Source organism: Fukomys damarensis, unplaced genomic scaffold (assembly GCF_012274545.1).
Source record: "Fukomys damarensis isolate Sample0158 unplaced genomic scaffold, DMR_v1.0_HiC HiC_scaffold_14, whole genome shotgun sequence".
Lineage (NCBI taxonomy): Eukaryota > Metazoa > Chordata > Mammalia > Rodentia > Bathyergidae > Fukomys > Fukomys damarensis.
This window is the reverse complement of record NW_022900926.1, coordinates 3,438,548-3,461,654: the sequence shown is the minus strand read 5'-3', so window position 1 is coordinate 3,461,654 and position 23,107 is coordinate 3,438,548. Positions and strand designations below refer to the sequence as shown.

Genomic DNA, 23,107 nt, shown 5'->3' with positions numbered 1-23,107 from the left:
GCGGGTACTCCGGAGCGGCGCCGAGGAGAGGCCCTGGGCGGACGCGGGGAACCTGCAGACTAGGGCTCATCGGCACCTTTGGCGATGGGGTTTTCTTTTGATTTTGTTGGGATAGTGTTGCTCAGCCTCCGACCTTAAAAGCCTCTCGCCCTGTACCTATTATGAGTCCGGTAGCGTTTTAGAATCCAGTGTTTGCATTTCATTGTGATCTCGTAACAGGACCTTCCAGGTTTGCTTGTGTTACCTTTGCTGATTCCTCGGTACCCTGAAGTTCCACTTAGGCAATCTTTGAGTACATCAGCAGTCCACGCCGTAGTTTCGTGTTTACTTGCAGCTTTATCTGTGTCATTGACTGTTTTCATCACATTCTCAAGGGAGCTTACAAAGTGTGGGAAGGATCTTTGTTCCTACTATTCTACTATTTTAGGATTTAGTATTGCATATTTTCTTCATATTTCCATGACTTTCTTGTTATTTCCTTGTTAGATCCACTTCTATTAGCTACTATTGGGTGAGTATCCTTTACTTTAGAGACGCCAGAGGCCAGGTTTATTGGTTAGCTGCTGATGCATGTTTAGATAGTGCAATCTAGAAAACTTAGGCCTTCTCCAATACAAGTTCAGCTATTGATATTTGTAAACTTAGGGTAGTGATAATTTACCTCATAAATTCACATCACGTATTATGGCGAGCCATTATGGTGAGCCTTGACACAGGCCTAGCCATGATTGAACTTTGAGTCACCTCGCTGGCACGGACGTGCTCTCGCCCATATCCACGGGCGAGTTCAGCTGGTAGCAGATGTAACCCATAATGGTTGTTACTGTTTCCCTCCGGAATGTGTGGGCGGTACTCTCGCTCCTGTGCAGCTGGAGCGTATAAAAGGAAGAGGTTCTGTAGTAAAGCAAGCAAGCAAGCAAGCAAGGAAGGAAGGAACATGAGAAGAAAGGTGCCTCCCGTCTCTGTCCTCGTCCTTTCAGGTTTAGGACCTGCTGGCAGGATCCTGACGTCGCGGCTCGCGACAACGTATTAAACTTGGGGTTCCATTTCTGGTTTGTATTTTACATGCATTTATTTTAGAAATCCATAAAGTTACTGAACTAGATTTTTCTAGGACTACGTTGCAAGAGTTTGTCCTTTTTATCCACATTTTCAAGCTCACTTGCATAAGTGTATTAGTGTCTCATGTTTTAATATTTGTAGTATCTGTGGTTTTGTCCCTTTTAATTTTTTATTTGTACTTTTATTCTTTTGCTCTTGATCTGTCACGCATACTAGAGGTGTATTAATTTTATTAGACTTTTCAAAGAAACAGCTTTTTGCTTTTTCCCTCCCCTTTTCTTACCTTCTTTGATTTGATTTGATTTTTTGACACAGGTCACACTGTGTAAGTCAAGCTGCCGGTGAACCATGTAGGTCTAGCTGGCCTCAACTTGTGACCCTCCTGCCTCAGCCTTCTGAGTCCTGTTATTATAGCCATGCACCACTGTACCAACATGTTTATTTTTTGCTTTCATAATTTCTGCTCGTTTTTATCCTTGGGAAACCTTTAAGGCTTTTTCAATGAGGGTTTAGCTCTTTAATTTGTAGCATTTTTCTTTTTCAGTAAAAGCATTTAAAGCTATGCATTTGCCTGTATGTACTGCTTTATCAGTATGAATTTTAAAATGTTTTTCAAGTCAAAGTTGGGTTATTGTAGTTCCTCTGAGATGTCTAAGGACTTCTGTAGTGCTCTCTTCAGTTTATTAGGTTGATGAAGTAAATGCTTGCTGATTGACACTCAGCATTAATAGTTGTTTACTAAAGGGATTTAGTTGTGGCTTGCCTAAAATGACCCAGGCTGATAATAAATTGTAGCTTGTTTGTAGTCTTAGAAGTAAAGGTAGTTAGATTCATAATGTATTAGTACTGTCCTGAGAGCTGTACTCTAAGACGAGGAACTCTTAGGCAGATAAGGAAAAGAGGAGGATGTCTTTGCCATCTCCATAGAATCTTGAAATCTCAGAATCTCTTGGCGTTGTAATTGTCTGTGTTCATGCTTCTGTTTTTCTTTTCACCAATGTAATTCTTCTTGAACACTTAGTGTTCTTGAATCACTCAGGTATGTTTTACTTCCACTGTCAAAGCCTTGGTTCTTTAAATACACCTGATTAGTCTTATTGAAAAGGCTTATGGGGAACCTGGGACTTCTGGCCATGAGCATTTTTTTTCAAGAAGATGGTTTTTAACACAGTCGAGTCCATGAATGATACTGTTTGAAGCAGCACAATAAAATGGAGTGGGGAAATGCAGTCTAGCCCCAGCCAGGATTTGTCCCTTAGACTGTGAGCTCTGCTTTCCCAAGCCTATTGTATATTTCTGCCTGAAACTGTATATTTCCTCTAAAAGAAATATATGGCCTCTTTTTCTCTTAAGAGTGGCAGTAGTTACTTGGGCCCCATGGGGGAGAGAGGCGGCTGGCTTTCCTCATGTGTGTCTGTGTGTTATGTCAGTGTCTACATTCCTCGGTGCCCTGAGAAACAAGCAGCTGTGGTTTTCAGCCTTCAGACCCTAGAGTCAGCTAGGGGAACACTTAAGAACTACAAACATTTGAGTGCTGCATGTCACAAATGAAGCAGAATTTGTTGGGGGTCTTGCCAGAGGAGGGGTGGTAGGGCTGGACCTTGGTGTTTTCAAAACAGCTGTCCAGATGACTCCACGTGTACCGGGGCTAGGCTGTAGGGTTAGGGGGCGACAGTTACATTTCATTGTGAACTGTAGTTTCTAAAATGTATGTACCAACTGTAATGATTTTAAAAGCCCCTTTGCTAGGTGATATTTTTTGATTTAATGTAAAAGGAACACAATAAATATATTGCACATTTTTCTTTATTTTACAGTAAGAATTAGTCAGGGACCTTAGTGCACTCTAGTTGTGTTTGATAACGTCAAGAAAAATTTTTTTCTGAAAAGTGATATTCCTAAATAAAGAAATTACCAGGGATTATATGTATACCTCTATAATTAATGAATGCATGTCTGGTAACTTTATTACCAGTCACAAGCTTATTCTTTTGCCATAAAAGTTCAGGGAGATCTAAAATACTTGTTCATTTTATTGCATAGTCTCTTGTACTATGTAGATTGTCATATAATCCTTACTCTGAAATATTATTTATTTATTTATTGTGGTACAGGGGATTGAACCCAAGACTGCACTGAGCTACATCTCCAGCCCATTTTTGATTTTTAAATGTTGAGGCAGAGCCCTGCTAAGTTGTCTAGGCTGGGCTCGAACTCCTGGTCCTCCTCCTTCAGCCTTCCAGAGTGCTAGAATTACAGGTCTGTGACACCACATCTGCCTTGAAATATAATCTGTTTTAAAAATTTCTGATATTAGCATTACAATCATAAGTTACACTCATAAAGTATCTTTAAAACGTCATTGGTGATAATTTTTAACTAGATCATTTAAATACTTCTTGCTTGTTTAAACAATTATACAAATGATTTCCTGAAACGAACTTGTACTAGTTTGATCTTTCATGGCTTTATGTTATAATGGCAATCTCTGTATCTGTGCACATTTTGTTATCAACATTGTGGATGTGCCGGAAATTCACCACTGAAAAACAGTCATTAAATTTTCTTGGAAAATGTAGTTAATAAAGCTGGAGAAAAAAGAATGGAAAAATGAATTTTTTATCCAACTTGGTAGAATTTTCCAGTGTGAGTATGAAGAGCTTCATACTCATCAGAGAGGCACCTGGCACACAGTGTGTTTTAGTTGAGCTGCTTCTGAAGTATGGTGATGTGCGTGTCTGATTAGCAAGTAAAGTTTAAATGCGTAGCTTTCAGGATTTTTCTTTCTTTTTGGTGTTAGGGATTGAACCCTAAACACACACTGAATAACATTCCCAGCCCCAGAGGAATATTTTTATTTATTTATTTTGGTATTGGGGATTGCACTTGGGCCCTTGCACTTGTGAGGCAGGTGGTAGAACCTCTGAGCCAAATCCCGGGCCCCAGAGGAATAATTTTTAAAAGATAATTTGCATGATTTTGCAATAATGTCATTGAAGCCAAATTTTATGTTTTTCTTATTAAGTTACGTATAAAGTAACAAAGTTAATATAATACATGCGTAGCATATTTGGTGAGATAAATATCAAAGTATAAGAAAACACTAGAACAGAACCTTTTTTTTTTTTTTTTTTTAATTGGTACCAGGGATCAAACTTGGGTCCTTGAGCTTACAAGGCAGGCGGTGGAACCACTGAACTAAATCCCTGGCCCAGTATAGACCTGTTTTTACATGGCGGTTGTCCTCACTCAGAAGTGATATGGAGCTGAGTTTGAGCAAGGCCATGTGTTTCATATAAGGTTGTAGGAATGATCAGTGTGAGACCCAGAACTTAAATCTCAGGCAAACTCGAGTCCCAGATTTCTAGAAGGAACAGTTCAGTTATAAACCTGTTCATCCGTTGCCCACATCATATCCTTAATAAATTATAACAACCCTAATTAGTGGAAAACTCAACATGAGCTGTGAGTATTAACCGGCTTTGTTAACAAAGAAGTGAGTGGAATTGTATTTATTGTAATCCATGATAGCACTATCGTGCTTATAGTACAGGATTCATCTTTATTTGGCCATCAGAATGTCCGGTGCCTGAAAATATTCATACAGCAGAGTCTGTAGGGAGAGGACCTAAAATGTAGCACAGCAGATTTAAATTAAACCGGGAAAGCATATTTTATAAAAGAGCGTGATACAGATGTTTGAGGACGTTTGTATTAAATAAACAGCTGATTCCCTGATACCTGTAGTGCCTGGGTTTTGTTAAGCTTGGCAAGGGAGCAAACTGGCACACTTGGAAGGGCCACGTTTGGTCCATGGATGCACTTTTTGCCTAGATTAAAAAAAGCAGTAATTTAAAATTATTAATTTAATTATAGTTAAAAATTAATTAAAATAATTAAAAATTTGGGGTTAGCATATAAAAAGTTTAGGAACCTCTTAAAACAGAGTAACTGCAGGCTCGTGTTTCCTGCATGACACCTGGTGGGAGCCTTCCCTGGAGGTGCGGCTTCAAGTTTCCAGTCCCTGCAGAGGGTCTATAGGAGGACCTTTCGAGAGGCTCAGCATCCTGAGCTTTGCTTTAATACAGAATAAGTCACCTGTTTCTCTTCTAGAACACTCATTTCTTAAAGTGAACATTTAATGTAAAAACCTGTAGTTCCTTTGATAAACAATCGGGGTGGGTGTGGGTGTCCCAAGAACCGGGAGGCGGCACTGACACTACCCTGGGACAGCGCTGGCCGCATGGGACCTGAGTCTGTGGAACGATTTTGCCCAGCCCCGTTGAAACAGTAATTTTCCACCCTGGGCACTGATTTAGAAAGACAAAATGACTTCTAAGAATTTGGGGGATACGATGGAATTTATACGATAACAGACCCATCGGGAGAGGAGTTACTGGGTGAGGGTTCGCGATGTTGGTCCCTCTCACCTGAAGATGGAGGCTTGGATGCCCAAGTCGGTCTGTTCGGGATTTGCAGCTCTCTGTCCCCCGTGACCACTGGGAGCCCTGTGCAGCCCCCTTATAGCAAGGTTTAACCGTAAGGCCCTTGGGTTAGGGTTCATTTCATTTGCAAGATAACCCAAGACCCTGAAGCGTTTGGAATGAGTCTCCTGGGAAATAGTGCTATTATCATAGTAAGATGCAAGTTCCCAAAGAGTAGATTCAAATTATTTCCTTGCATATTTGCTGTTTACAGCTAATGCTAATTGGTAGATTTTTTTTTATGTGTCTTATTTAGAATAGTATTCTCAACCTGATTGAATATATTTTGCTAATGGTTTTTTTGTGTTACATTTCTTAACTGCTGCAGTATAAAAATACCATTTCTGGTTGGGCTTTATAACAGCACGCATAAAAATTACATTTCTCAGTTAAATGAAAATTCCTTTTTCCTCATTGCCTAGCTTGTGTCACAGAGATCGGGGCTGAGGAGACTGAAGAGTAAGGGCACCTCTGCCTTAGTAGGTGTGACTGGTGTGCTGGTGGATGCAGGTGGGAGTAGGTGTTGGTGGAGGTAACGTGTCCTGCCCCTATGATGAGCAAAGGCCCCTTCCAGCTGCTGAAGCAAACCGTAAGCCTGCACTTGCCTTCTCCCTCCCAGACTGCTAGCCTCTTTACCCTCTGTACACCTGGGTGCCCACACGTGACAGTGGGAGCTCTGGGTCAGTTTAGGGGTCCATCTTTCCAGCCCATGGCTACCAGCTGTGGTGGTGGCCCTGATCACCCTGAAAAAAACAATACTGACCTTTTACTGGCCCCTTACTATTTCTAGCACCTACTCTTGCTGACCTCTCATCCCCCCAACCACATAGTTCCTGTCCCCTTCCAAGTCCAGAAGGTCTGCCTGGCCATCGTCTTTGGTCCCCGTGTGACCTGGGGTAAGCAAGCTCCTCAGATCTGGCTGTTGTCCTGCGTTCACCAGGTCTCTCACCCGATCACGATCCCTCCCTCGATCAGCGAGAAATCACTCACCCCGAGACCTCTGTCACTTTCCCAACATCACAAGACCCCCTCCCCAGCCCACTAATAGGCGGCTCATTCCTGGGAGCTCTGAAAATGCCCAAGCGCTGTTGGGTGGCACAGCCACCATCTCTTGACTCCCGAAATGGAACTGGCACTTGGCTGCACCCCAAGAGGTCAACCTCCCCACAGGCTGAGCTCAGGTCCTCACCCTGACACTCATCCTGGCTTCCACACAGCACAGATGACAAGTACCCCACCACCCACTTCACTGTCTCACACCCGTCTGGAAATGAGCTTCCTCCCCACGCAGGGCTCCCATTTGCCATAGCAGCCACACACAAACGCTTGCAGAGGGGCCAGCTTTGCACGGGAGGTGGCCGTTCTCACTAAAAGTGACCTGATATCTTAACTTGGGCCAACAGCTTGACTGACAAAACCATCAGAAGCATTGCCCTACCCTGAACCTTCAACACCTGGCCTCACTCCTCGGTCTGTTCCCAGACTCACAAACCCAATGCACAGCCTCCAAAATCAGTCTTACGGTTCTGGTTCCAAACCAGCTCCCTGGCTGTGTTCTTTTACTGGGTTGCCACAGTTTACCTGCAGCAATTCTTACAGATGTGTTTGTTAGGCAGGCCTGTGAATTTATCCTGTTGGTCAAGTATAACACTTTAGGGTCATGCACATGGTAATTACGGTGGATTGGTTATTTAGTGTTAATTTTTTTATTTTTTATTTATTTTTTTGGTACTGGGGATCGAACTCGGGCCCTTGCTGCTTGCAAGGCAGGCGCTGGAACCACTGAGCTAAATTCCCAGCCCAGTGTTAATTTTTTTAAATATCTGGGTTTAGTGGTATCAGGAGCCAGAAAATCAAGTTGATCACATAACTACACAGAAGACAGAGAAATAGATCATGTAACTACACACAAGGAAAGCAGAGGATCAGGTAGACCATAGGACTACACATAAGTGTATCTGTAACTACATATAAGACAGGACATCCTGACTTCTAATAGAGTAGGACAAAGCACTTGTAGGGCTGGGGTGAAAATGCCAGGTTTTGGGAAACTAGGAGAGGCTTTGTCAGAGATAGCATTTCAGGCTGTGGGAGATCCTATTAAGGTCCTGTTAAGGATTTAGGGGGTTGGGAATGGAAATCAGTGTGGCATGGATACAGGTAGCAGTGGAACACACATCTAGTCGAATAAATTGAGATCTAAAAGGAGTTTTATTATCAATGGTGAGATGTGTCTAATAATGACACCAGTAAGAGCTACCACATACAGATTATTAAATTTACATAAGGCCCCTGTGTCACATAAAATACACGCAAAACATATATTACCTTGAATCTTTATAATTTCTAATAGAGATGCTCTCCTATTTTATGAATAAAAAAAACCCAGTGAAGCACAAGGAGGGATATTAACATGTACAACCTCAAATAGCTAGTAAGTGAGGGAGCAGAAGTTAAAACTGGTACTATACCATGTGACTCCTAAAATTCCAACATGACCTGCTTATTCTAAGTCGTTGGGATTGGTACTTTGTTAATTGGGAAAAAAAATTCAGTTGAAATAGATGAGCATAATTGTATATATTTTAAATTTTAAAATGTAATACAACTAATAAAATCACTAAGTATTAAAATCATTTTGGGTTAGTACTGTTTCTATGGGTAGGAAGTTGCTGATTAGAGTAATAAGAACTGTGAAATATTTATAAGCTATTTGAATACAGGACCTGTCTAGGTCAGTGGTTCTTAAATTCCTGTCCTGGGACCAGCAGTATTGATATCAGTATCTCCTGGGAATTCTTAGAATGTGAATTCTTGAGCCCTACCTTTTGCTGCTGAGTCAGAAGCTAGGAGCTGTGCCCAGCAGTCTGTGTTGTAACCAGCCCTTCTGATGATTGAGAACCACCTGATTTTCAGCATGATCTGATGATGTGAAGGGACACGCTGTGGAGGCAACATGTGCAGAAATACAGAGCTTGCTAACCGTGAGATGGGAGAGAGGGTGGGGCAGATTGTAGCCAAAGCTGATTGTGAGTTTGTACTCAGCTGTGTGTTGGGATGATGGCACCGTTAGCAGGAGAATACAAGTCAGGGCAGGTGGCGTGTGTGTGGGTGGTGGGATGATAGATTTGGCTTTGGTTAGGCTGACTTTGACACAATGAGGGAACACATAGTGGCCCTGGCCAGCAGGCCATTGTAACAGCTCTCCTCTTCCAAGGAGAGGTTTGGCAGCAAAAAATGCTCAAGAAATGTCTTGTTTGTTTTGAATCTGAAGTTGAAATTCCATGTGGGAGTGGAGAATATATCTGACGATCCTTTTCTTTTTCTGGTAGTTACAGAGTTGAAGTACTTTGTCTACTGTCCCGAATTCTTCCACGTAATGAGATGAGGTAGCACAAGGACCGCCAGATTATAGATGAGAAAACGGCGACCTGCCCAGGGTTACACTGCTGGGGCGTGGAAAGCTGGGAGCTGCTTACCTCCTAGTGTCTTTCCACCGAGCTTCCTGTGGCACAGCTCCTCCTGAGGGTTACGGCCACAGGCCATCTCTGAAGGGCCTCCGCTTATGGCGGTGAGGCAGGGGTGGGGATTGTGGGAGCAGCAGTGCTGAGAGGGGAGGAGAGCCAAGGAGAGGAGGGGATCTGTTGAAAGCAGTGCTGCAGAGTCCTTGGCTGCTTAGCTGAGGTGGCTGCTCCTTCTGGGGAGGAGGTTGGGTCATTCCATAAATACTTTAGGCCTGGTGGACATCATGGTGGGCTCATCATGGTGGAAGGAAATTATGCAGGCTCTTCTGTCCCATGCGTACGTAAGGCTCTTAACTCAGTGATCCTTCAGCTGGGCATCTTAGCTGTAGAGATTTAAAAACGACCCATTCTAAATCATCATTGTCATTTGGGAGACCATAAAAACTTTAGTATTTTTTAAAATTTTGAACAATTTCTTCCTATTTCACAATATTTATCCTTATTTACACTCTGAGTTTCTCACACTAAAGAGACAAGGCAGTATTTGCACATGTGGCTAGGGATTTAGCTTAGTGGTACCGTCGCACACCTTGGAAGTGCAAGGTCCTGAGTTCTATTCCCGGTACCAAAAAGTATTTGCACACGTGTCTGATTTATTTTACTTAAGGGTGTGGTCTCTAGGTGCATCCAAGTCTCAAGCTCATCCTTCTTTATGGTTGAGTGGTACTCCATTATATACTTAAAAAACCCCACATCTTTTTTATCCATTCTTTGGTTGATGAGCATTTAGGTTGTTTCCAAGACTTAGCTAATACAAACTGTGCTGCTGTAAACATGGGTGTGCATATACTGCTATGGTTTGATGTTTTTAATTCTTTTGGGAAGGTACCCAGAAAGGATGTAACTGGATAAAATGGGACTTCCAGTTTTAGTTTTTCTGAGGCATCTCCACACTGATTTCCAAGTGGTTGTGCCAGTCTACACTCCCACCAACAATGGAGAAGCGTTCTTTTTTTTCACAGCCCCACCAGCATTTGTAGTTGTGTGATTTCTTGAATATACATAACCTCTCCGGAATAAGATGGAGTCTCAGCATTGTTCTAATTTATATCTCTTGAATGACCAGTGGTATTGAGCATTTTTTCATGTATTTATTTTCAGTTTTTACTCTTCATCTGAGAAGTTTGTATTTATCTTAGACGTTCATTTTTGGATTGAGACTTTCAATTTGGGGGGTCTGATTTCTTTCAGTTCTTTTTATGTTCTAGATGTTAGTGCTTTGGCTATGGAACCACTGGCTAAAATTCTTTTCTTACTCCGTGGGTAGTCTCTTCACTCTGTTGGTGATTTCTTTAGCTGTGCAAAAGCTTCTTAATACGATTAGGTCCCAGTTGTTGATTCTTTGAAGTATTTCCTTTGTGACTCAGGTTGTTTGTTCATGAAGTCTTTGCCTACACCTTTGTCCTCAAGAGTTCTTTCTTCCTATTCTCTCTTCAAGTAGATTTAGTGTCTCTCTGTTAATCTTTAGATCTTTGACCCATTTTGATTTTAATTTAGTGCATGGTGAGAGACAGGGGTCTAAATTTAGTCTTTGACATGTGCAAAGCCAGTTTTTCCAGCACCACTTATTGAAGAGGCCGTCTTTTTTCCAGTGATGGTGTTTGACCCCTTTGTCAGCGATAAGGGGCTGAGTGTATTTGGAGTTGTTTCCACATCTTCCAGTCTGTTTGTAGATACTCAGGTCTGTGTCTCCCCCCCCCCTCCATCATGCTGTTTTTATCACAGTAGCTCTGTGGTATAATTGCAAATCAGGGATTGTGATGCCCCTGCCTTGCCTTAAGTGGCCCAGAATTGCTTTTGCTATTCTAGGTCTGGTTCCCAATGAATTTTAGGAATTCACTATAGTTTTGTTCGATATGGTGATGGTATTTTGATTGGGATTGCATTAAATCTGTGTAACAGCTTTGGAAGTATGGCCATTTTCACTATGTTGGTTCTTCCTACCCAAGAAAGGGTTATCTTTCCATCTTCTGATATCCTCTTCCATCTCCTTTTTTCAGAGTACTGCAATTTTCAATGTAAAGGTATTTTACTTTCTTTATTAGATTAATTCCTAAGTATGTCATTTTTGGGGTGCTATTCTGTTGCCCTAATTTCTCTCTCGGTGAGTTTGTTGTTTGTGTACAGGAAGACTGTTGATTTTTGAGTGTTTACTTTGTATCCAGCTAAGCTACTGCATTTTGCTATTAAATCTAGAAGTCTTTTGGTGGAGTTTTTGGGGCCTTCTATGTAGAGTATCATGTCATCTGCAAATAACTTCACCTCTTCTTTCCTGTCTTTCTTCCTTTTCTTTCTTTCTCTTGTCTAATTGCTCTGGTTAATGTTTCCAGAATGACAGTGAATAGAAGTGATGCTAGTCGACATCCTCGTCTGATTTTAGCGTGAAAGCTTTCAGAAAAATTTAGGTATTTTAAAATCATGTTATTAGTTACAATTATTGCCCTTTATCAGTGAATATGTTTCATTTTAGGTTATTTACTTTGTGGAACATTTACCTTCTCTTGTTATAATGTCTGAGTTTACAAACTAATTTTAGTAGTAGTATCACCCTAAGTAGATGATGAAATATACAGTGTGTGGAGTTTTCTGAGTGCTTCTGTAAGTGGGTGAGGTCGGCCACCACCGGTCAGAATTGCACAGGAGTGTGTTGGCATTGGAGCATAGCCTTCCGCTGCCTATTCTTCCATCTTACTGTGCTCGAGCTCGCTCTTCCAATGGTAAAAATCTTCAGCAGCTGCTTCCCCCACCCTTCAGCATCACATGTGGAAGAGGAGCACAGAAAGGAAAGGGGGAGACAGTCCCAGCCCTGCAGTGTGGGCTTTGCCCTCCCCACCTTTTAGTAATCGCCTTTGCCAAGTGTCCTGGGAAGTACCAGTGACAAAAGCAAAGGCTTGAGGATTTGGGATGAATGGTCCACTTGTCTGGGTTGAGGTTAGAAATCTTCATACGTCAGACCTTTCTGTCTAGTGCTTTTTCCGAGTTTGGTTAACAAGTGGATTCATGACATTCACTGCGTTTTAAATATTTGTTCCAGCTATGACCTTGTTAAGTACCTCAGACAGCACATATGCAGCACACTGGGCTCTGTGATTGAAGAGGAAATGGAAAAGTGCGTCTCTGAGCAGAGCCGGGGTGAGGAGCCTGGCTACGACACAGTGGTGCAGTGCGTCTTCGCGAGGGTCCAGGATTCTGCGCAGTGAGTATGCCCTGGCCCCGGTGCTGTCCACTGGCTGTGCCCCAGCAGGAGGCAGCCTGTCACCCCTCAGTTTCTTTCCTTACTTCTGCTGTGCCTTTCCTGGTAGCAGCTTTGTCACTGATTAATAAGGGATGGCACATTATTGATTGCCAGTGTCTCCTACTAGCATCCAAGCCTTACAAAGACGATTTGATCTTTTTAAAAATCTTTTACCTATTTCTGTTTCCTATGCCTGGAAGATAACTGCCTGGTCCGTCTTAGATGTTGAGCAGGTGTCTGCTGATGGAATCAGGGCAGAGTCGTGGCCGGCACCATGTGCTGTGTCCCGGATCACGTGGTATGCTTGGTGTGGGCCCCAGCATGCAGGGCTGAGAGGGGCAGAGCCTTCCAGAGCTGGGCTTAGCGCAGGGCTGGGCTTAGCGGGGCCAGGAGGGCTGTTGGAATGAGCAAGACCTGTCCCACCTACCCTCCAGCTTGCCATCTTGCTAGCAGCCCCACCCAATAAGAGGTCTTCCCAATAGCAGCTGAGTGGATGTTGTTCTTTACAAGTGTTCAGCCTCAGGGATTTTGTTACAGCAAAGGAAAACAGACTGATGAACTGATGTTGGAAATAATTCTGGCATTAGCAGAATTATTTCCCTTATCAGCCACAAGCCACTCACACATTTAATGAGTCACGGCTTCATGTCACGTTAGATGTGGCCTGTACAAATGAATGAGAAGTCTCCCCTCCGTAACCCATGGGGAGATGGGGAGTTGAATGTTAGACTGAAATAGAAACTCAGAGTAGTTTCAGTATTGTACAGCAAATGCTGTGGTACATGCAGAAGTTCACGTGGAAACGTGAGGAGTGCATTGCAGAGCTGTGTCAGAGACACCAAAGTTCAGTGGCTCAGGGGAGCTTCTTGCTCTCACACAGTGGTTGGAGTACCTGTGTGCAGGTGAAGCCCGGCTGTGCTCCCAAGTGGTTTCCTGTGCAGGGCCCCAGGTGACCTGGAAAGGAGAACGTCTGAGTGTCCCAGTGGACCTTTGTTTTCACAGGTGGGAGGTCCGTGGAGCTCCATGGACGTATTTTGCCAACCCCAGTCAGTATCAGCGACCTTGGCATATATACTGGAGCCTGTGTTGTCTACTGTGTTTTAAAGCCTTAAATCAGATTTATTTTTAAAGTAAGCACTTATTACTTTGGACAGCAGTTTTTCCCTTAGTGACAACTGATTATGCTATTTAAACCAAATACATTAGTTGGACAAAGTGATAGAGTACAGCTATTAGTATCTTAGCAAGTTCAAACCTCTGTTAAGTAAAAGCCATAGAAATTAAAATTTTGTTTCTTGAATTTTGGAAAAAAAAAATGCAGTCCTCTCTCTTTGGATAATGTTACAGTTCCTAGTCATCTCTAGCAATCTTGTTAAATTTATTCTAAAAGGAGTGCTGAAACATTTTTTAGTAATTTTGATAATGTATTTTAATGATAAGAGCAGTTTTATATGATACTGCTAGGAAATTCCTTTAAATCTCTGTGTAAGCTATTTAATTAAATTCTGATGTTTTAGTTCATCCATGTGTAAAAATTAATACAATAATAATGACCTTACAAAGATTTTAAATAACTTAGTGAATGTTTGTCTTTTGATTTATGAATCATGGATGAAAGATTTTCAATTGTACAGAATAGTATTTTCTTTCAGTTCTTTTGTGATTCTTTAGAAATTACTTAGGGATAATGTGGACACATTACATTTATTAGCAATATTTAATCCCTGAATAATGACAAAGTACTGTCCCAATTAATATTTTAGTATTTATCTTTTAAGTACGTTTTGCACACAGAGGTGTTTGTTACTCATGCAGTGAGTGGGAGAGCGCGCTGTGCGGACTTACAGCGTCGATGTGGCTTTAGTCGGAGCTTTTACTTTCAGTTGCTTTAGTGCTTGGTGCTTCTTGGAGCCTCCCTTGTAGGCCGTATCTGCTGTTCCTCTGCTTTTCCAAAACTGCAGCGGCTGCTTTTGAATTCTAGTTCATTTAACTCAGTTTCCACAGTCCGGCACTCTAGTTTCGTTTAGTGGAACTGATTTGATGATTATTCTGTTCCTCCCTCTAGTCGTTTCTCTTGATCCTTTTTGCAGAAGAATTCATGTTGGGTTTTGCAAGAAAGTTAGAACATCTTGTCCACCTCAGTCTCAGGTTTCTCTGTGGATTTGAGTGACCCTCCTCTCACCCTGTATGCTGTTCATGTGACTTAATGCAAAGTGTGCGTACTTCGGCAGGTGCAGTGAGCTCTAAGGGGTGTGTGTGGTGTTCACCTGCCATCCAGGGCTGCAGGGGATCTGGGAGGAGCTTAGTGCTGTGGTTCTGGCCCTGCTGCTCCTCCTCGCTCCTCGGGTCTGCAGACCAGGGAGTGGGCTTTTGGTGTCTCCTTTGCAGACGAGAGCAGGAGCGCCCCTGCTTCTTACCGAGGCCTGCTGCGTGCTTCTGCTCTGTCTTCTCCCACCCACCCGCTCCTGCTCTATCCATGCCGACTTTCACGTTCAGTGTTGTCTTTTCCTATGATTTCTGGTACTGTACCATGTACACATGTGTAAAGTTATGCCTATACACGCACAGCGACAGGTATGTATTCTAAATGTATCACACATACGAGATCATTCTCGGTTGTATGTGACGAATGACACGCATGACCATGCACACCTCACCTGCCTTGCATGCTGTGGTGACCCGAGTGGCAGGAGGTGCGCAAGGCTGGGCTCCTCCTGGAGGTTCTGGGCCCACTGCTCGGCCTTGCTGCCTGGCCTGGGTGGACGCCAGGGCCGTGCCCCGCAGACCACCACCCTGGTGGGGCTGTGCAGCTGTGCTGGGCTGGGGGCCGATCCTCCTGTCCTGTGGGTCTCTGCCCGGGCTGGGGCGCACCCGAGTGGCCGAGTGTGGTCACTGTGGGGCCGTGGGGTCTGCCCGCCGTGCTGGGGGCTCAGTAGCTGCTTCTCTCCGGCTCCCCCAGCCTGGATTCAGTGCCCTGGTGGATGCAGTGCCTGTCCTTCCTGACTTAGGGGGTTCCCGTGACTTCCAGCCAGAATAGAAAGGAAGCTGTTTCTGTGCTTATTTCCCTGATTCATCACCATATAATAATACACCCGTGGTGCTTTCCCATATTTACAAGTTGTTTCAGATATTTACAATTATTTCTTTATTTCTATCGTCCTTATGATACAGGTTAGCGAGGTTGTTCTTTTTCTACCTCATTTTGCAGTTCAGAAAATTGAGATTTAATTTCTGATGACAGCACTGGTAAGTAGTTAGGATTAAAATCCAGGATGATAATTTTACATGTGGTACTCAGTTGACTGTGTATTTAAATTTTTATGCCTTTTTAACTTTAAATATAGAGATGTCAGTGGTCCAGTTCCCATATTCCTTGTTTGTAAAAATAAAGGGACCCAACTTCATGGTTCTTCCTAGATCTAAAATCATATTTCTAATTATATTAGACATCTCAGTCTAATATAATGTAAATTCCTGACTGTACTTAAAGAGCAGAATTTTACTGTAAGTTAGGTTTGAGATTTTCAGACTGTGAGAGGGGAAAGAGAGCGTAAAAATCCAGATCAAATTCTTGTCGACTTCGGAAAGCCCTCCCCTAACCTTCCCGCTTACGAGCTATCTGGCCCCTGCTTGAAGGACCTGCCTGTAACTCAGCTCGCACCGAGGTCCTGAGTGTGGACAGCAGTGTCAGTCAGGCCTCCGGTGCCTGGAGCTGGAGAGCATAGCCCGGGAGGAAAACAAGAGACGAAACATGGAGAAGGAGGCAGAAACAAGACAAGAGGGAAAAGCAGAGGGAAAAGTAGCTTGGCCTTTGGACGGTGATGTTAGCAGGTGGTCTCTGTTTTGATTGGAATGTGGACCGTGGAAATATCTGGCCTTAGAGTCTGTTTTCTAACTACTCTGCCTTATGTGGCTATGAAGAAACTCCGGGAACTGGAACACTTCCTGGTTCCCTATTCATTTTCACTCCCATCTTTCAGTTTTATTGTAACCACTGAAAGACATTCCCTTAGATCTGGCACCGCGACCTTGCAGGGAGAACTCTGTCTCATAGCCCAGTGGACTGTGGTGATCTTCGCACACCCTCCTCTCACCACGCCTGCTGTGAATTTGCAGGTACAGAGACATGATGCACTCCCTGAAGGGTGTCCTGACCGCAGTGGTGGGGCGCATGAGCAGCAGGCTGGAGGAGGCGGCCCGGAGCCCCGAGAGGCAGAGGAAGGCGCACAGGGAGAAGGGCAGCAGGCACTGCCCCGATAGCCTCTCCGACAGCGACTCTTCCTTCGGCCGGGTGAGCTGCCGCTCTGTTACCTTTCGGGTGCCGTTCAGCAATCATGGGCTCGCAGTAAATCCTTTTTAACCACATTTCTTCTGCTTTCTATCTGCAGTATTTAGAAGAAAATAATAAAATAACCTGATGCTAGTGGTTTAGTCAGTGAAATGCTACCATCTGACGGAATTGTACGTGTTATATCTCAGATAATTCTTTTTTTTCAGTCCTGGGGATTGAACTTGGGACCTTGTGCTTGACAGGCAGGCTGCGGAATCACTGAGCTAAATCCCCGGTCCTCTCTGAGACAATTCTTAATGAAATGAAAAATGAATTTATTTTGGAATTTATAAAAATTGTATGGGATGAAACAAATCTGCTTAAGTTTTAGTTAAAGCACGTCATTCTCAGAATGTGCATGGTGGCACACGCCTGTGATCCTAGCTAGCACTTTGGGAGGCTGAGGCAGGAGGATTGCAAGTTTGAGCCCAGCCTGGGCAACTTAGCAGTTTAGTGAGATCCTGTCTCAAAGTAAAAATAAAAAGGGCTGGGAATGTTACCCGTGTGAAGGCCCTGGGTTCATTCTCCGGTACAGGAAAAAAAAAAAAAAAAAGATTTTTAAAATAAATCTGTGAAGATGAAGGCTGGTGTGAGTTCTCTGTTTTAAAATGCTCAACTTCTTTTGAGATCAGGAAATGGGAGCTCTCACATTTTCCCCAACCCCTGTACATGAAACTTTGTCGTTTGGCCACAGCAAAGCCAAGAAGCAGGGCTTTGTCTAGAAGCCAGGGGAGGCTCGCTGGCTGGAGCCCCTGTGTGTGGCAGGGGTTTCCACGGAGAGTTCCAGGCCCCAGGGTGTGTGGTGGGGCTTGCGTTCCGGGGATCCTCCTGGCCCACAGAGGACCCAGCCCTGGCCCAAGCAGCACCAATCTGCCTGAGTTCACTGTGAGTCCCATCTCATATGTTCAGTGAAATGTTGTCCCCCAGCGAGCTGTGCTGAGGGTGTAACTGCAGAACAGATCCCAGCTATGTTCCACAAGGTGATTTGAGACGCTCCCCTGAAATAGTTGGGACTGTGTGCCTGAAGGAGAGGGGCCTCGGAAGCGCCCAGGGGACTTCCAGCTTGCCATCTTCGCCAGCGTAGAGGCACTTGGTAGGAGCAGCTGCGCCGAGCTGCGGACTTGACGGGTCAGCTGGTTCATGACAAAAACTGGTTACCTCTTGCCGTACCCTTTGTCCTTTTTGGTCGTCATTGATGGGCCGTTTGAAAGAAGGCAGGGTCCGACCATAGCAGTTAGAGATTTGCCGAGCTACCCGTTGGGATAAGGACTCTGGAGCCGACAGAAAAGCCAGCTTTAGGGCTCATCACTGACAAGCTGCTGTGCTCACTCTCACTTGGTGAGCCCTGAACACACTGGGCTTGAGGCACAGGAGAACAAGGGCGGTCTTGAGTGTGTTACAGGAAGTAGATACGCAGATCTAAACACGTGTAACCCAACAACTAGTAGGAGTCAGAAGGTTGCTGATTCCCAAATAGTAAATTATGCCTAATCATTAGAACCATAGATTTTTGAAGACATGCAAAGATTTGGTAGAAATGAGGTCATAATTTCAGAAGATATTCTTGTTTTTAAGCTTTGTCGCGACTCTGCAGAAGGAATCGCGGTTTAACACAATCCTGATGGGCTGTGGCTTGAGTCTTGCTGCTAAGGCGGCTCTGAACCATGGGTTTTAGGTGCTCAAAGCCCCCTCGGCCAGCAGGGGGCAGTCCCCTCAGTGGTGCCGGCCGTCCGATGGCTCAGTCATGTGTGTACCCCTGATGGCTCCAGCTGCTGGGGACGTGTGAATTTTCTCTGGCTTCCTTTGGGATTTGCACAGGCTGTATTTGAGTTTCAAGCAGCTGCCCTTGAATATGACTGTTTCAGAAGGAAAATTGGGCAGGGAGTGAGCTCTGCCTGTAGAGGGGCGCAGGTCCCTGCACTTTGGACAAGAGTGTGCATAGCCGCGGCCCAGGAGCCCTTGCGGGGTGGGCAGGCTTGGGGATGTCGGGGCAAACTTAGGCTTTGCAAAAGCAACCAACAGAAGAGAGGCTGCCTTCGTGTGTTCCTGACTGGAAAGGTCTCGGAACATATATTAGCTGTTTATTCCATAAACAGTGACATTTAGAGATGCCTTCAAAAGTGTCGTACTCCTCTGGTCCTGAATATGTGTCTGAATGTTTCTGGAAAACATCGTGTGGAAAGTTTCGATGCCACCTGCATTCTGTGGATTGAGTGGCCTTCTGTATTTTACATTTGCAGCCTGACTACCTATGGGTTTTTGATCTATTACTAAGAAACGGGATATTACTACTTACATTTGAAGCATTAACGAATAAAGGGGAGACAGTGGTTTTGCACTGGAGTAAGCAGACCCGTGAAAGGATTTGACTGCTTAAGCCCGGCGAGTTGCTCCATGAGCCGGTGTGTGGTAGTACTGGCTGTTTGCTGTAGAGATTTCTCCTGCACACCGACTGTGCTCTGCTTGGCTTCCTAGTCCTTATAGACTTACTGCTGCAGTGCAGGAGACAATGGTAATCGTGGCCTCCCTATTTCCTGTTGTGGGATTGCTACTTAGGGACAGACCGGAGTTCAGGCCGGGCCTCCCCTTGGAGCCCTGCCCCTCAGCCCTGGCCAGCTGTCTGCAGATGCGTGGGCTCCGTCCACTACTGCCCAGGGCCAGCAGCTCGGACCCGGCTGGTGCCTCCCTCCCGGGGCAGAGAGGGGAGGGGAGGCCGCACCCAGGGCGGGGGCAGTCCCAGCTCGGCGGGTTGCCTGACCGCGGCTGCGCACTGCGGCTGTGCGTGGCTGTGGTTGTGTCTGCAGAGCTGCTGTCCCAGGGGCTGCCCGCGCCAGTTCTCAGCTGTGCCTGGTTTTGGACGAGCGCCCTGGCCGTGCTTCCTCTGGGAGCCTGGGAGATCAGCAGCCCTGGCCTCTGTGGTGAGCAGCAAGGCGGCTGAGGGCTGTGTGTGTCGGCGTGAGCCACTCTGCGTTGCCTCGATGTCGCGCACTGCAGCCCGGCTTCGATCGGAGGGCGGGTGGGCAGGAGCACAAGTCCGTGGCCGTGCTGCTTCCTCGCCTTCCAGCCTTGCACACCTAGGGGCGCCCGTTCCTGCCTCAGAGCCAGGTGTGGCACGGGGCACTGCTGTCCCCAGACACAGACCCCAGTGCCGCGGGACAGGGCCACAAGGGTGGACCGGGGAGCAGTGAGGAGTGGGCGCTCGGCCTGTTGGGAGCTCCGTCGGGCCGGCCGGGCTGCGCTAGCCCTATGTTGCTCCGCAGCTTTCCTGGCAGCTTTCTTCCCGACTGGGCCACAGTTCCTGCCCCCACTCCTGCGACCTCCCTTCTCATAGGAGCATCTCCAGTTCAACCCATTTCTGGCCTCTTCTGCGATGTTCTCTTTGGTGAGCATCTCTGCTTCCGAGGACCTTGAGGCACGCTGGGGACCAGGACCTTGGTCTGTTACCCACTCGGGCAAGACAGGGCAGCGAGGCCCAGCCGCCGCTCGTGCTCCTCAGTCCGCAAGATTTGACTTCCCTATTACTCATTTCACTCGCGGAAAAATGTTCACGTCAAAGCGAAGGACGGCTGAGGTTTAAAAACCATGCAGCCCGGGCAGGCCCTGACCCCCAGTGTGTCCCAGCCTGCCTTGAGGACGCAGTCTGACACCCGGAAGCGGTGCTACCCCTTTGATTAACAGGGCTAATAATACTCTTCTGTGACGACTTAAGACTATCAGTACTTTGAAATATTAATAGATTTCTGTTATTCTCCACGTAGCACCTGTAAAGGATAGTGACAAATGGCCAAAACATAACCGAAACATCTAGGTAATTATGAAAATCTTAGCATTTAAGAGTTTTTAAAACTGTGTTTTTGTTTCAATATGCACAGTAACTTTTGTTCTTTCAAGTTTAAGGAAGAGTGGGCAGGTAGTTTTAAAGATTTCTATGCACTAAAACTGGGAAAAGCCCTCTGTGTGGCTCTGATTCCATCTTAACGTCGCTGAGCCGTGTGTGCACTTGGGGTTTCCTGCCCTCCCATCTCTCGGTTTTCTTATGTGGGTGAAGGGACAGCCTGCTCTCGGCTGCTTTGGGATCTAAGGATTTGACATAGGGAGGCACAGTGAGGCGGACCGGCGTGTTGCGCATGTAGTACTCACGCCCAAGCACATCCTGCCCTCTTCGCTATCTGCATGAGTGGTCTCGTCTGCTTTTAAGCCTAGGAAAGGAACCATTGTGCATTAGGCACATTAAAGGCCTAATTATTACAGGCTTAATATTTACATATTTCTCCTTTTTATGTCCCATGGCAATATTGTTTGGACAACTGCAATAACTGTCTTTCTTTGATTGGCTGTATGTTTAATGGCTTATACAGTTTACAGGCCAAATATTTAAAGTAGAGATTTCTAGAGTAAATCAATTTTGAGGGTGAGCTTTTAAAATCTAAAGTGTAGCAATTACATAAATATTTTTCAGGACATTTTGTAATAAAGTAATCAAGTATGGTATCTCTTTTTAAAAAGACAATGGGTATGCACTCTGTCTCTGTGTCCCTACCTCTCTCCCCTCCCTCCTCCCTCCTCCCTCTCTCTCTCTCTCTCTCTCTCTCTCTCTCTCTCTCTCTCTCTCTCATTGTCACTGGGGATAAAACTCCAGGCATTTTACACTGAGCTGCATCCTAGACCCCTGCCCCTTTGGTTTTTAAGACAGGGTCCTGCTAAGTCTGGTGACCAGGCTGGGCTCCAGCTTGGGATCCTCCTGCCTCAGCCTCACAGAGTGCTGGGATCACAGGTATGCACCACTGTGCCCGGCTTCTTTCATAGGTCTGTTGAAAAGAACAACGACCAGAACGTGTTTTCCTTGTGTCATGGATGCAGTATGTTCACAGCTCGTTTTAGCATGTACAAGGCTTTCATTCAGACCCTCATGATCAGTAAGAAGACGAAACGCATCTTAAACTGTTCATCTGTTCTCTCTCTTTGCCTTTTCTCATTATAGTTTGCCCAGAAATTATTTGTTCAATTTGCACTTTAGCACATGTAAATGCATTTCTAAAAAAAATGCTTTCGGAAGTTCTGCCTGTGTTGATGTCGCCACATCTGTCACCACCAGGGACCTCTCCTTTACTTTACAAAGGAAGCCAGCAGCTCTTGCTGCTGTCCTCGGCCCGTTCAATCTAAGAAACATGTAGAAATGAAAGTCTGGTGGATACGTATCTCAGGTCATCTGTGCACCTTCTTGACAGGTCTATTTTTCGTTACTGTGGTAACTCAGGTCTAGCCTCTGACAGGCAGTATAAAACGAGACCTGAGCATACCCGGAAGGTCACTTCACGATAGGTATTAAGCTCATTCTTCTATCTGGTGTAATGAAAATTATTTTTAAAGAAAAGTTTGTGCTGTGTTTAAGGAGGCAGTTAAAAGCTCTAGAGAGGTAAGCACGGTGGGTGTCAGAGGTTAAAGCAGGCTCGGGGTGGAGGCCTTGGACGTGCCGTGTGTGCTCCCTGAGTGCATGCGCGTGGGCAGTGTCCTCTCCCGGCAACTTCCACAGTGCACGGTGAGCCTCGGATTGAAGGGATAGGATGGGCACGGTAAAGATAGCACCCTCAGGCAGAAATAATGTGCCCCGGCTTTGCAAGGAGGGCTTCTAACAAAGAATATCAAAGAGCTGGAGAGGAGAGTACTCAGGCCCAGGGAGGATGGAATCTCCAGGTCGGCCGTGCGTGGGAGGAAGTGGACTGGCACGGGTTGGTTCGGGCGGGGGCTGTAGCTCGCTGTGAGGCCGAGGCTCTCCTCGCAGGACTGCCCACGGGACACGCTGTGCTCCAGAAATTCCTCATCGCTCCCAGTTGCAGAGCTGTGCTGTCGGGCACATGAGGGCGCCTCACAGCCATTGCGAATACTGGATAAATATCTGTAAAATAAGTTAGTGTGTTCAGGGCTGGGGACTTAGGTCAGCCAAGCCCAAGGTCCTGAGTTCGATTCCCCGTACCCCTAATTTAATTAATGCATTCAAAGGCTGAGTTGGATCTGGCCGGTCGCAAAGGGACTCGCGTGGGATCCTCGATGGAGAAATGTGCTCCTGAGATCCGTTGTCATTTGTGCACATGGTGGCCGGGCAGGGGAGAGAGTGGAGTGGGAGACCGGTGGGAAGGCTGTGTCCACGGCTAAAGCAGAGGTAGGAGGCCCGATCGGCCTGCAGGAGCACAGGAGGGACGGAGGAGTCCATTCCTCCCCATCCTTCGGGGGACCTGGCCCAGGCGCTGCTGGTTGGGAGGGGCAGGCTGCGAGATGCAGGGCCAGGCCCGCTCCGATCGGCCCAGGAGATGCCCAGCAGTTGGCTCCGAGGCAGGAGAGGCTTGGTGCCGCCTTGCAGGGTCTGGGGGAAGAAGGTGGCCTCGCTCCCTTCCCGCCTGGAAGCTGGGAGCGGATTTGAAGTTAAGGAGGCCGCGAACTCCATTCCGGACCTGTTACTCTCGGGGTGCCCCGG

The 23,107-nt window shown here is 45.7% G+C and overlaps 1 protein-coding gene across 1 annotated transcript in view; it reads left to right on the top strand.

Moving 5' to 3' along the window:
- Positions 1–684: 684 nt before the first annotated feature.
- Positions 685–23,107, top strand: part of Tbc1d32 (TBC1 domain family member 32) — a 149,467-nt gene continuing 127,044 nt past the window's right edge. The window contains exons 1-4 of the mRNA XM_010638253.2: positions 685–700; positions 995–1,052; positions 12,105–12,266; positions 16,422–16,596. Coding sequence (XP_010636555.1) covers positions 685–700; positions 995–1,052; positions 12,105–12,266; positions 16,422–16,596 — 411 coding nt within the window. The remainder of the gene's footprint in view (positions 701–994; positions 1,053–12,104; positions 12,267–16,421; positions 16,597–23,107) is intronic.